At 40.2% G+C, this 14,078-nt stretch overlaps 1 protein-coding gene across 1 annotated transcript in view; it reads left to right on the forward strand.

Moving 5' to 3' along the window:
- The first annotated feature begins 6,486 nt into the window (after positions 1–6,486).
- SPATS1 (spermatogenesis associated serine rich 1) overlaps positions 6,487–14,078 on the forward strand; it is a 14,374-nt gene continuing 6,782 nt past the window's right edge. The window contains exons 1-3 of the mRNA XM_023734105.1: positions 6,487–6,716; positions 8,081–8,208; positions 9,459–9,620. Of these exons, the coding sequence (XP_023589873.1) occupies positions 8,163–8,208; positions 9,459–9,620 (208 nt within the window). The 5' untranslated portion in view covers positions 6,487–6,716; positions 8,081–8,162. The remainder of the gene's footprint in view (positions 6,717–8,080; positions 8,209–9,458; positions 9,621–14,078) is intronic.

The following is a 14,078-nucleotide window of genomic DNA, read 5'->3' on the forward strand; positions in this document are numbered from 1 at the left end:
TCCATCTTTTTGCTATGGTGAACAATGCTGCAATGAATGGGTGTGCATATGTCTATTCATGTGATGGCTCTTATTTCTCTAGGATATATTCCTAGGAGTGGAATTGCTGGATCATATGGTATTTCTATTTCTAGCTTTTTAAGGAAGTGCCATATCATTTTCCAAAGTGGTTATACCATTCTGCATTCCCACCAGCAGTGCATAAGAGTTCCAATCTCTTACACCACTGGTCTCACCCCTTCAGGAGCAAGGGAAAATGAAGAAAACCAAAGACACAAGGGAAAGATTAGTCCAAAGGACTAATAGACTACAACTTCTATGGCCTCCACCAGACTGAGTCCAGTACAACTAGATGGTGCCCGGCTACCACCACTGACTGCTCTGACAGGGATCACATTAAAGGGTCCCGGACAGAGCTGGAGAAAAATGTAAAACAAAATTCTAACTCAGAAAAAAAGACCAGATTTACTGGCCTGACAGAGACTGGAGAAACACCAAGAGTATGGCCCCTGGACACCCTTTTAGCCCAGTAATGAAGTCACGCTGGAGGTTCACCTTTTAGCCAAAGATTAGACAGACCCATAGGACAAAATGAGACTAAAGGGGCACACCAGCCAGGGGCAAGGACTAGAAGGCAAGAGCGGACAGGAAAGCTGGTAATAGGGAACCCAAGGTCGAGAAGGAAGAGTACTGACATGTCATGGGGTCGTTAACCAATGCCATAAGACAATATATGTACTAACTGTTTAATGAGAAGCTAGTTTGTTCTGTAAACCTCCATCTAAAGTTCGATTAAAAAAAAAAAAAAAGAGTTCCAATTTCCCCGCAGCCTCTCCAACATTTGTTATTTTCTGTTTTTTTGATTTGTGCCAGTAATGTTGGGGTGAGATGGTATCTCATTGTGGTTTTGATTTGCATTTCTCTAATCGCTAGTGATCTAGAGCATTTCCTCATGTGTCTGTTAGCTGCCTGAGTGTCTTCTTTGGTGAAATGTCCATATCCTTTGCCCATTTTTTAATTGGATTATTTGTCTTTCGGTTGTCGAGGGGTTGGATTTTCCTGTAGATTTTAGAGATTAGACCTTTGTCAGATTTGTCAAAGCCAAAAATTTTTACCAATCTGTAGGTTCTCTTTGTGTTCTTTTGGTGAAGTCTTTTGATGAGCATAAGTGTTTAATTTTTAGAAGATTCCAGTTATCTAGCTTATATTCTGGTGTTTGTATGTTGTGAGTTATGGTTTGTATCCTGATAATGCTGTGTATTAGGGCCTCTAGCATTGACCCTATTTTTTCTTCTATGATGTTTATAGTTTTTGGTTTTATATTTAGGCCTTTGATCCATTTTGAATTAGTTTTTATGTATGGTGTGAAGTATGGGTCCTGTTTCATTTTTTTGCAGATGGACATCCAGTTTTTCTAGCACCACTTGTTAAAAAGGACTGTCTTTTCCCCATCTGATGGACTTTGGGCCTTTGTTAAAGATCAGGTGACCATAGGTGGATGGATTTACACATGTGTTCTCAATTTTGTTCCATTGGTCAATGTGTCTGTAGTTGTACCAGTACCAGGCTGTTTTGACTACAGTAGCTGTATAGTAGGCTCTGAGGTCAGGTACTGTGAGTCCTCCTACTTTATTCTTCTTCTTCAATAGCGCTTTACTTATCCAGGGCCTTTTCCCTTTCCATATAAAGCTAATGATTAGTTTTTCCATCTCTTTAAAGAATGTTGTTGGTTTTTGGGTCGGGAGTATATTTTCTCACAGTTTTGGAGGCTAAAAGTCCAAATCAGGGTCTTGGCCCTGTAGATTCCTTCCTTGACTGTGGCTCTGGGTGTTCCTTGGTTCCTTAATTTGTAGATGTTTTTCATTGGTATCTGTCTTCCCTTGTTTGGGTATGTTTGTCCCTGTGTCTATTCTGCTGTTTATGTAACTCGGAAGTGATTAGATTTAGGATCCACCTACACTGGTATGACCTCAACTAATTGATTGATTACATTCCATTCACAGGTATAGGGGTTAGGATTCCAATATATATTTTGGGGGAACACAATTCAATCCACAACAATGTTTAAAATTTACATTTAAATAAGTCTAAAAGATTTCTTCAATAAGAATAAAATTATAAGTGATAAAGCCTTTGTTCTCTGTGGTACATAAAATAATAATGTTATAACAATTGATGGCATCACATATTCAATGAAATACAGTATATGCATTTAAGGCTCCAAATTTCTAATTACTCCTTTAGCTGAATCCCATAAGTTTTGATATATAGTACTTATATCACTGATCATTCAGAAGTGTGGTTTGAGTTTCCAAGCTTATGGATGTTTTTTGGCTGACTCTTTATTATTGATTTCTAACTATATTACATTGTGGTCAGAGAATGTGGTCTATATTTTGTTTGTTGATACCTCCTTTGTGGCTTAGTGTATGGGTGGTTCCTCCCTTGCTTTCCTGCCCCATCCACTGGGCTCCACTTCATCCCAACTATCCACACTTCAGAGTCCCTGAGTGGTGCAAACCTTTAATGCTCTCAGCTGCTAACTGAAAGGTTGGAGGTTTGAGTCCACCTAGAGGCCCCTTGGAAGAAAGGCCTGGCAATCTACTTCTGAAAAATCAGCCACTGAAAACCCTGTGGAACACAGTTCTACTCTGATGCACATGGGGTCGCTATGAGTTGCAGTCAACTTGATGGCAACTGTTGTTTTTTAATTTTTTTCATCCACATTTCAAGCAACCAGTTGACCTTCACTGTGCCAAGGGCTGCTCTAGGCTCCGGGACATGTTCCAGAACAGTGCTTCCCACACTTGGTTAACTCTAAAAATCACCTGAGGTGCTTCTTAAACTTACTGACTCCCACGGCTCTCCCTTGTAGGTCTAGGTCAGAGTTCTGGAATCTGTTGTTAGGTACCGTTGTTTCCGACTCATAGCGACCCTATGTACAAGAGGGTGAAACACTGCCTGGTCCTGCGCCATGCTCACAATTGTTGTTATGTTTGAGCCCATTGTTGCAGCCACTGTGTCAATCCATCTATTTGAGGGTCTTCCTCTTTTTTGCTGAGCCTGTATTTTACCAAGCATGATGTCCTTTCCAGGCACTGATCCCTCCTGACCACATGTCCACGTGGTCTCACCATCTTCTAATGAGCATTCTGGTTGTACTTCTTCCGAGACAGATTTGTTGGTTCTTTTGGCAGTCCATGGTATATTCAATATTCTTCACCAACACCACAATTCAAAGGCGTCAATTCTTCTTTGGTCTTCCTCATCCATTGTCCAGCTTTCACATGCATATGATGCGATTGAAAATACTGTGGCTTGGGTCAGGCGCACATTAGTCTTCAAGGTGACGTCTTTGCTTCTCAAAACTATAAAGAGGTCTTTTGCAGCAGATTTGCCCAATGCAATGAGTCTTTTCATTTCTCGACTGCTGCTTCCATTGTTGTTGATTGTGGATCCAAGTAAAATGAGATCCTTGACAACTTTGATCTTTTCTCCGTTTATCATGATATTGCTTATTGGTCCAGTTGTGAGGATTTTTGTTTTCTTTATGTTGAAGTGTAATCCATACTGAAGGCTGTGGTCTTTGATCTTCATCAGTAAGTGCTTCAAGTCCTCTTCACTTTTAGCAAGTAAGGTTGTGTCACTTCCATATTGCAGGTTGTTAATGAGTGTTCTTCAATCCTATAGTCTAGCTTCTCAGATTATTTGCTCAGCATACAGACTGAATAGATATGGTGAAAGGATACAACCCTGAATCACACCTTTCCTGACTTTAAACCATGCAGTATCCCCCTGAATCACACCTTTCCTGACTTTAAACCATGCAGTATCCCCTTGTTCTGTCTGAACAACTGCCTCTTGATCTATGTACAGGTTCATCATGAGCACAATTAAATGTTCTGGCAATTCCAATTCTTTGCAATGTTATCCATAACTTGTTATGATCCTCACAGTCGAATGCCTTTGCATAGCCAGCAAAACACAGGTAAACATCTTTCTGGTATTCTCTTCTTCCAGCCAGGATCCATCTGACATGAGCAATGATATCCCTGGTTCCACGTCGTCTTCTGAATCCAGCCTGAATTTCTGGCAGTTCCCTGTCAATATACTGCTGCAGCTGCTTTTGAATGGTCTTCAGCAAAATTTTACTTGTGTGTGATATTAATGATATTGTTTGATAATTCCTACATTCGGTTGGCTCTCCTTTCTTGGGAATAGGCATAAATATAGATCTCTTCCAGTCTGTTGGAATCTGTAGATTGAACAAATGCAACAAACTGATTCTCATGACTGGGTATCTTAGTTACGTAGTCTTGCCTTAACAAAAAATGCCACATGTGGGTGGCTTTAAAGAATAGAAATTTATTTTCTCACAGTTTTGTAGGCTAGAAGTCCGAATCAGGGTATCAGCTTCAGGAAAAGATCCTTCCTTGTCAGTAGCCCTGGGAGTTCTTTGGCATTCCTTGGCATCTATCTTCCCCCTGTGTGTCTCTGTGTCTATTTCTGCTCTTTTTTATAAGACACCACTCAGAAGGGATTAAGGTTAGGACCCACCCTACTTTGGTATGGCCTTATTAATACAACAAAAGATAACCTCTATTTCCAAGCAGGATCATATATACAGGTACAGGGGTTAGGAGTTCCACATTTCTTTTGGGGGGACACAATTCAATTCATAATACCAGGCAAATTCCAGAAATTTTGTGCAGCTGGGAATCAAGAGGTAGGGTGGGGTGGGGGGAATAGAATGCAGTGCGGTGATGGGATTAGACTTTAAGTGGAAGGTAACTGAAAAACGTGAGCCTTCCCCAGTTACTGAGGAAGAGGATTTATTCAAAATGTAGGGTCCCAGGCTTCACCTACAGAGATTCTAATTCAGTGAGTTTGCAATGGGATTGGGAATCTATATTTTTAACAGGCTTCTCAGGTGATTCTGATGCAGATAGTCTTTATGCTACTCCCTAGGAAATTCTGGAATGGGGAGATTGTGAGTAATTCAGTTGGCTGTTAAACTTTGTAGAGTTGGAGGCAAAGGCTGCTCAGGAGTGAAGGGTTTTGTGATAGGGTTGGGAGTTGACAAGAGTGAAAAAATGTGATGTACTTGCTTTGTGAATTTGAGGGAGAATCAAGAAGAAATGAATAAAGAAGTGTATTAAGTAGCTGTCCCACTGATAGATGGTGTGAATTTACAGTAGGCACTTGGTGTATACCATATACACATGAAGCATGATACTTTGTAGGTGGAATAGTGGTCAGTTTGATTCTTATTTCTTGTAATTTTCTTGTAATTAAATCAACAGATCCACCAGCATGTACCTATTGAGCTTCTATGCTCTATGAAGTTATGCACAAGGAAATGCAGTATCCATTCATCGGAATTTTTTTAGGTAGCTAGACAAAGCTCACACCTATATATAATGATAAGAGAACAGATAGTCTGTAACAAAGTAGTAATTGTATAGCAGAATGAAGATTAATGGGGATGTTTTTCTTTCTGACAGTCACTGGGTTTCAGGACTTCCTTATTTATAACTGTGGGTCGTTAGGGAGTTATAATTCTTTTTCATTTATTCATGCAAACATTTATTGACCATCTACTTTGTGCCAGACACTGTTCTGGGTGCTATTTAAGATGAATAAGATATAGTCTAGTGAGTAACAAGTGAATTTAAGTGAATAACAACACTGCAGTGAGAGGGAACCCATGGAAGTTTCCAAAGGCAGTTTTTTGGATCCTGATCACTGGCTATATTCATGAGTCTTTCTACGAACAAATCCTTTGGAAAATGGACTTTTGTTTAGGATCTAGATGCTCAGTACAATATACAGTGATGTATATCTCAATGTAGATCTTAGCTCTTCCACTTGGTTCAGAGCAGGTAAACTGTGTTGGAGGGGCAAGTGGTCTATCATAACCAAAAAAACCAAACCTGTTGTCGTCAAGTTGATTCCAACTCATAGTGACCCTATAGGACAGAGCAGACCTGCCTCATAGGGTTCCCAAGGAGTGGCTGGTGGATTCAAACTGCCAATCTTTTGGTTAGCAGCTGTAGCTGTTAACCATTGCACCACCAGGGCTCCAGTCTAGCATACCATACCGTACCCGTTGCCGTCGAGTCAATTCCAACTCATAGCAACACTGTAGGACAGAGTAGAATTGCCCCATAGAGTTTCCAAGGAGCATCTGGTGGATTCGAACTGCCGACCTTTTGGTTAGCAGCAGTCTAGCATAGTGGTTAGGATTGTAGAGTTTGGTGTCATAAGACATGTGATCAAATCTTGGCTTAGGTGTTTATTGTCTATGTGGTTTTAGGCAAGTTGCTTAACCTTCTGAGCCTATGCCACCAGGGCTCCTTAAAATGGGGAATAAGTAATACTAATATCTTTGGGTTGTTAGGGGATTAAATGGGATAATGTGTGTAAGGTGTTAGCATAATCCCCAGTACACAGGAAATCCCAGCAAATGTAACTGTTTCTTTTAAAAAATGTTTACCATTCAGGGAACAAGATAGAGCAGAAGCTATCTACAATAATGTAATTAAACAATGATATCTATGTGTTGCAGGTACTAAACACAATTATTTTCTGGGATCTAATGGACACTTTGCCAGCACAACATCCTCTGGCAGGAGGATCACTCCTTCATCTTTTGTTGAAACAGGTCTAAGTATCAATGAGTTTCCAGCCCTCCACATACTGTCTGCCCACCTAGAGTAAGTAAAGGTCTGGTGAAGAGTTGTAACTGTTGTGGTAAATTTTGACCAGGAAGCTAATAGTCTGAGAGGTAACATGACATCTTTGACAAGAGCATGGATTGTGGAGTTAGAATGTCTGAGTTCAAATCTAGCTCTGCCATTTAACTATCTGTGTGACCGTGGGCAGATTACTTCAGCTCTCTGGGCCTCAGTTTTCTTATCTGTAAAATGGGGATATAGAAGTACCTACTACAAGCTCAGCTGCTAACCAAAAGGTCTGCTGTTTGAATCCAGCAGCTGCTTCTTGGAAACCCTATGGGGCAGTTTTACTCTGTCCTATAGGGTTGCTATGAGTCAGAATCAACTCAACAGCAAGGGGTTTCGTTTACAGGTTATTCTAGAGTGAAGAGATCTCGGCAGCAGATCTAGCTCTGACTTTCTAGGTGTTGTGTGTTTATGGTAGAAAGTCAACTTCTCTGAGGGCCCATTTCCTTTTCAAATGGAAATAAATGATTATATCAGTCCTACCTACATCACAGGAATATTTGTGGGGAGCAAGCAAGATAAGAAATACGAAATTGCTTTGAAACTATTCAAGTATAAGAGTGATGCAATATTAAAAAATATTTAAAAATCTCACGCCTCGATTATGGATAACTATGCCTGAAAGCATTGTCCGAGACCACTTTTCAAATGATTGCTTTTTCCACTGACATCTACAACAGTTTGTTGTAAGTCTTTTTAACTGCCAGGAAGTTCAAAACTAAACATAATGCTCAGATTTCAGTCTAGATTTGTTTTTTATTATTTCTTCCGCTTCTCTTTAAGATCACTGATTGTTTTATTTCCACTTAATGGCCTTGTTGAATATACATCTTTTTTAAAATAATTTTTATTATGTTTTTGGTGAAAGTTTACACGACAAATTAGGTTCCTATTGAACTATTTCTGCACAAATTGTTCAGTGACATTGGTTACATTTTTCACAATGTGTCCACATTCTCATTATTTCTGTTCTAGTTGTTCTGTTTCCATTAATCTAGTTTCCGTGCCCCCCTCTACCTTCTTGTCTTTGCTTTAGAGTAAATGTTGACCGTTCGGTCTCATATAGATGATTTTTTTTTTTAAAAGGAGCACAGTACTCACGGGTGATCTTGTTTATTTTATGAGCCAATCTGTTATTTAGGTGGAAGATATACGTCTTTTGAGTATATTTCAGCCTCATCAAATTGTGAATAAATAAATTATATGCATGTGAACTTTTATAGAGGAGTAGGCCCAGTGCTCATAACTGAGGGCAATTCTAGCATAAGATATGTAAGATCAAGTTCTAGCTACCAATTAGCACATAGACAAATCTAATCCTTCTGCTTTCTTCCTAGCACAGCCGCAGATTTGGAGCTGAAATCTTCCTCCTCCTCACATTCTGATCACTCCTCTGAAACCTCGTTGCCTGAAATCCAAATGAACAAATATCCTGAGCACTTCAGCCTGCTTAAGTTGCAGACAAGTGAGTAAGTCACGGACTCCACCTCCACAGGCCTCAGTGCTGAGGGTCTTTTCAGAAACCTGTCATACTGTTGGGCACCATTTATTGGTTGGGACCCACTAAGTGCCAGGGATTTGACATGCTTCTTCTCTATTCTCATAACAACCCTGCTGAGGAGGTATCATTATATGTTTTTCAAAAATGAAATGCCTTTATATGGAAACCATAAGTACTGTAGCAAAATATTAAAATAATTAAGATGTATATAATGTAGAATGCAGAGATTCTTTCCCCTATAATCTCTCCAACATCTCCATCCCGCCCCATATCTATGAAGGGTTGGAAATATGTATTTCCAGAATTTTGAAATGTATATGTATGTATAGATACGCATACTCATGCATATATAAATAATAAATGAGTTGTACTATACAAGCTGTTTTTACTCAATAGTAAATATATCATGGACCTCTTTTTGTGTCAATACATATAGGACTACGGGGATAATATAGACCTACCCATTTTACAGAGAAGGAAACTGAGACTTGGAGGGGTTCATTCACCCGTACAAGCACACATATCTAGGAAGTAGAGTAATAGGATTAGAACCCAAGCCAAAGAGCCCAAGTATTTCTCAAACAGCCCAAGAGCTATTGGGGGATCTTTTATCATTTATAATCACCTTTAGCAATTTTATATTAAAACTACCTAATGAGGAAACAGAGACACTAAGAGGTCCAGTAACTTGCCTAAAATCTCATGGCTGCATTTCTCATTTGACACTATTGCATGTATACATTTCCCTGTATCATTGTAGTACATGTGCGTGCTACTGTTGCTGCCAACACCATGTTCCACTGAGTTGCGTACCATGGTTGGCTCAGCCATTCCTTGGTTAGTGGGCATCCTTATTCTTCCTACACAGTTATCAGAGTGAAGGCTGGATTATAAGTGCTTATAAAACTCTTTGAACTTCCCAACTCATACTCTATTTCCAGTTATAAAATTGGCTTTATTTTTGGAGAAGGTAAAAAAAGAAAAACATGAGGCCTCCTAGGTAGATTCCCCCCCACCGCCTTCCCTGACCACAGCCTTTTGTGCCTAGTCCCACAGAGGTTCCCACTGCCCCTGATGGAGAGCCAGGGAACTATACACGTTGAGAAAGGCTGTACAACTAGATAGTACCTGGGGAGATTTCACAATTTTTTGTTATCCCATTGCATTATGAGGCTGTGTGCGGTGCTAATGGAAGGATTTCTGATGTCTTGCAGAAGATGGGCAGCGTCCTGAGTGGACATTTTACCCGAGGTTTAGCAGTAATATCCACACCTACCATGTTGGAAAAAAGTGCTTCTTTAACGGGGTCTTCCTTGGCAACAGGAGGTCTGTATCAGAGAGGACGGTGGACAAGTGCCTGGGGAAGAAGAAATATGGTAATGTTTTCCTCCTGGGCCTTGACTGTGCAATGTCCCAAAATACTTTTCAGTTAGGATTCTGCAGAGCCAGCATTCCCGAGTCAGGCTGGGGGCAGCCTCGTGGGGTCGCCCTGTCACCCTAGCGCACCCAGGCAGATAGTGAAGTGAAGGGAACAGTTGGTAGGCAACATTTTTTGGCAAAGAATTCATAGCATGTGCTGATCCACATTTTTGTTTTTCTTTGAATTTCATAAAATGCTAATGTGACATTTAAGTCATCAGATAAGTTCTCTCGGATACTTATTATTAGAAACCTTCATTTGAAGTCCGAAGAAAATAATTCATATTTCAATTAGATGCTGCCTGTCATGTGCATTTAAATTATATTTTACGTCCTGCACAAGGAAAACATTCTATAAACCTTAGTCTGAAGTGCATGTTGATATTTCATAGCTTATACAAAAATTAATTATATATGTATATATTTATATTTATGTGTCTATATATACACACACACACATATATATATACATACACATATATTCTATTTGGTTTATGGCTTGGTGAGTTCTCTGCTTCAGCCTACCCATATTAGATTTATTGAAAGATCCTAAAGAGTTGCTGAGTACCAACAGACTATATTTGGCACACTTTTCTGCAGAAATACTTGTGTAGGAGGCAGCCATTGCTTCGGAAACGATCGCTATAGCAGGAATACAAAGAAAAAGAAATAGAATTTCTCATATTTGGAGTTTTATAAATAGACTTTTAAACTCAAAGCAGAGGCCAATAGTTTTGAAAACCAGGGCTTTTGTTTGGATAGAGAATACACAAAAAGCCGGACCAGATGAGCTCTGAGGAGTCACTGCTACTGGGATCTTTGGGAGTCCCTCACTCAGCCCAACTCTCCAGATCAAATCTAGTGGGTGAGAGAATATGAGTGCGGCTGGGGCTCCTGCCTCAGACTGTGGCTGGCCGAAGACCTCAAGCCTCAAGAGAAGAGGCATCTAGCATGACTCTGAGTAGGAGAGTAGTGGTACCTGTGTGAGGTGTAAGGGTGGAAACCAGCCTCAGGGTCTCACACACCCCAGGGGATGCGGAAGAACAGCTGGATTTCTGTGCTCTGAGGAGACTATGGAAGTTAGGAGAGAGAGAAATGGAGAAAGAGAGCAAGCCAGGAGGGCTGCATGGGTGTTACAGCTGGAATGAGGGGAGAGCACAGTATGATGCACTGTGGATCATCAAGCCAGGGATGAGGCTAAACTTATGTTTCACTTGATGCATCGTGGAGGCGATGGTTTCCTGAGGATCAGACTAGATGACACATTTTAGCAGACATCAAGAGATAGCATGAGTCTTACATATATGCTGACTCTTACAGACTAGCAGATGACAGGGGTGGCAGATACCAGTATGCAGATAGTAATCCAGGACACAAAGCCTTCCACTAATGCCTTGAGGGAGTCTCTGGGTGGTGCAAATGGTTGACATGCTTGGCTAATAACCAAAAGGTTGAAGGTTCAAGTCTACCCAGAGGCACCTCGGAAGAAAGGCCTGCTGATCTACTTCTGAAAAATCAGCCATTGAAAACCCTATGGAGCACAGTTCTACTCTGACACATATGGAGTCCCCATGAGTCAGAACTGACTTGATGGCACCTGATTAATGCCTGATGCCATGTAAACCTGCTGTGCACACCTCCTATCTGCCCCTCCTAACAGATGCAGTCATAGGGTTGAAGGGGAAGAATGTCTTTAACTGGATTAAATCTGAAATGACTGAGAAAAACCAAGAAGGGACTAAGTTTAGCTGTATATTACTTAGGAATGCTCTTGCTGTAAGTAAGAGAAAAACCAAACTGTCAGAGGCTTAAATCATAAATATTTACCATGTACTTAGTAAGAAGCTTTGTAATCTAGGTGGCCTGTACGGTCTGGTTGTCCAGTCATGTCATCAAGAATATAGGTTCATTTTCTCTTTATGTGCTACCATTCATAGTATTTTTGTCTTCATGCTTGTCACCTCTTGGTCGCAAGATGATTGTTGCAGTCCCAAGTGTCACATCTGTATTAAACACACAAAGAAGAGGAAACTCTATTGTTACGCCTGCCCTTTTTAGAAGGAAGGAAAAGCTTTCCCATATGCTCCTTAGGGGAGCCCTGGTGGCGCAGTGGTTAAAAGCTTGGCTGCTAACCGAAAGGTCAGCAGTTTGAATTCACCAGCCACTCCTTGGAAACCCTATGGGGCAGTTCTACTCTGTCCTATAGGGTCGCTATGAGTCAGAATCGACTCGGAGGCAACAGGTTTTTTTTTTTTTTTTTGGTTTATGCTCCTTAGGAGACTTCCTTCCACTCATGTTTCATTGGCCAAAACTGGGTCAGTTGTAAGTATATATTAACAGTGAATGGACCCTGAGAGTATGGCCCCCAGACACCCTTCTAACTCAGTAATGAAGTAATTCCCAAGGTACTCCCTTCAGCCAAAGATTAGACAGCCCCATAAAACAAAATGAGACTAAATGAGCACACCAGCCCAGGGGCAAGGATGAGAAGGCAGGAGGGGACAGGAAAGTTGTTAATAGGGAACCCAAGGTCGAGAAGACAGAGTGTTGACATGTTGTGGGGTTATTAACCAATGTCATAAAACAATATGTGAACTGTTTAATGAGAAATTAGTTTGTTCTGTAAACCTTCATCTAAAGTACAATTAAAAAAAAAAAAGTGAATAGGATTATCATGATGATCCAAATCCTAACCTCAATTCATCACTTCTCTCCTAACTCAAAAGTAAACATTATCCTGAGTCTTGTGTTTATTATTCCTTTCTCTCTCTCTCCTTCCTTCCTTCTCCATCCCTTCCACTCTGCCTCCCTCTTGTTTACGGTTTTTATAAATACTGAGTAAATGAAAAGGTATATTTATGAAATATTTGTTGAATACACAGAATAAAATACCACAAACATTGTGTGTTTCTCACTTCATTTAAGAAATAGGTATTCACAGGATGAATGTTGAATACAGCAAAGAAAGGACCATTAGAAAAAGAAAAGGAAAAAATTAAGGGAGCATACACAGAGGAATGGTGAGGGATGGGGAGCTTTATGTACACAGAAGGCAAAGATAACATCAAGGCAAGAAAAGGCTCCACAACAGATTCAACCTCAGGCATCGCCACTTACTAACTGATTTGGACTTCTCTACGTTTCAGTTCTCTCATTCCTAAACTGGAAATAATAAATCCGATGTTACATAAAAAAAGAATGTTAATTACCTTTATATCTGAAGCCTCCTCCTTGAATCCAACAGCTTTCCTCTCCCCACTCCAGGAGCAATCACTATCCTGTCTTTTTTAAAACCTTTTTTATTAAGGAAAATTTCAAACATGGACCAAAGTAGAAAGGATAGCATAATGAAATCCCATGTGCCCATCATTTAGCTTCAGTGATCAACACATGACCGATCTTGCTTCATCTTTACCCTCCTTCCATGGATTACTTTAAAGCAAATTCCAGACATCCTATATTTTACAAAATATAGATAAGGATTACTTTTATTAACATAACCATATTACCATTCGTATATCTTCAAAATTAACAATAATTCCTTAATATCACCAAATATTCAGTCATTGTTTAAGTATCTGCTTGTCTCACAAATTCCATAATTTTACAATAATACATTTTAAACCAAAATATCCTATCTAAACGTATTTCAGTTATCTAGTACTGCTGTGGCAAAAATACCACAAGTGTGTGGCTTCAAAGAGCAGAAATTTATTTTCTCACAGTTCTAGAGGCTAAAAGTCCAAATCAGGGTCTTGGCCGTGTCAATTCCTTGCTTGTTAGTGGCCCAGATGTTTCTTGGTTCCTTGGCTTGTAGAGGATCTTTTTTTTGGTGTATTTATTTTATTTTTTATTGTGCTTTAAAGTTTACAGAAAAAATTAGGTTCTCATTAAACAATTAACACATATTGTTTTGCGACATTGGTTGCCAACCTCACGATGTGTCAGCACTCTCCCCTTCTCGACCTTGGGTTCCCCATTTCCATTCATCTAGCTTTCCTTTCCCCTCCTGCCTTCTCGTCCTCACCCCTGGGCTGGTGTGCCCATTAAGTCTCATATACATGGTTGAGCTGTATGTATTATTGTTTCTTTTATGAGCCTGTCTAATCTTTGGCTGAGGGATGAACCTCAGGAGTGACTTCAGTACTTAGTTAAAAGGGTGTCCGGAGGCCATGCTCTCAGAGTTTCTCCAGTCCCTGTCAGACCAGTAAGTCTGGTCTTTTTTTTTTTTATGGGTTAGAATTTTGTTCTACATTTTTCTCCAGCTCTGTCCAGGACCCTCTATTGTGATCCCTGTCAGAGCAGTCGGTGGTGGTAGCCAGGCACCATCTAGTTGTGCTGGACTCAGTCTGGTGGAGGCTGTGGTAGTTGTGGTCCATTAGTCCTTTGGACTAATCTTTCCCTTGTGTCTTTGG

This window comes from Trichechus manatus, unplaced genomic scaffold (genome assembly GCF_000243295.1).
Source record: "Trichechus manatus latirostris isolate Lorelei unplaced genomic scaffold, TriManLat1.0 scaffold00065, whole genome shotgun sequence".
Classification (NCBI taxonomy): Eukaryota; Metazoa; Chordata; class Mammalia; order Sirenia; family Trichechidae; genus Trichechus; species Trichechus manatus.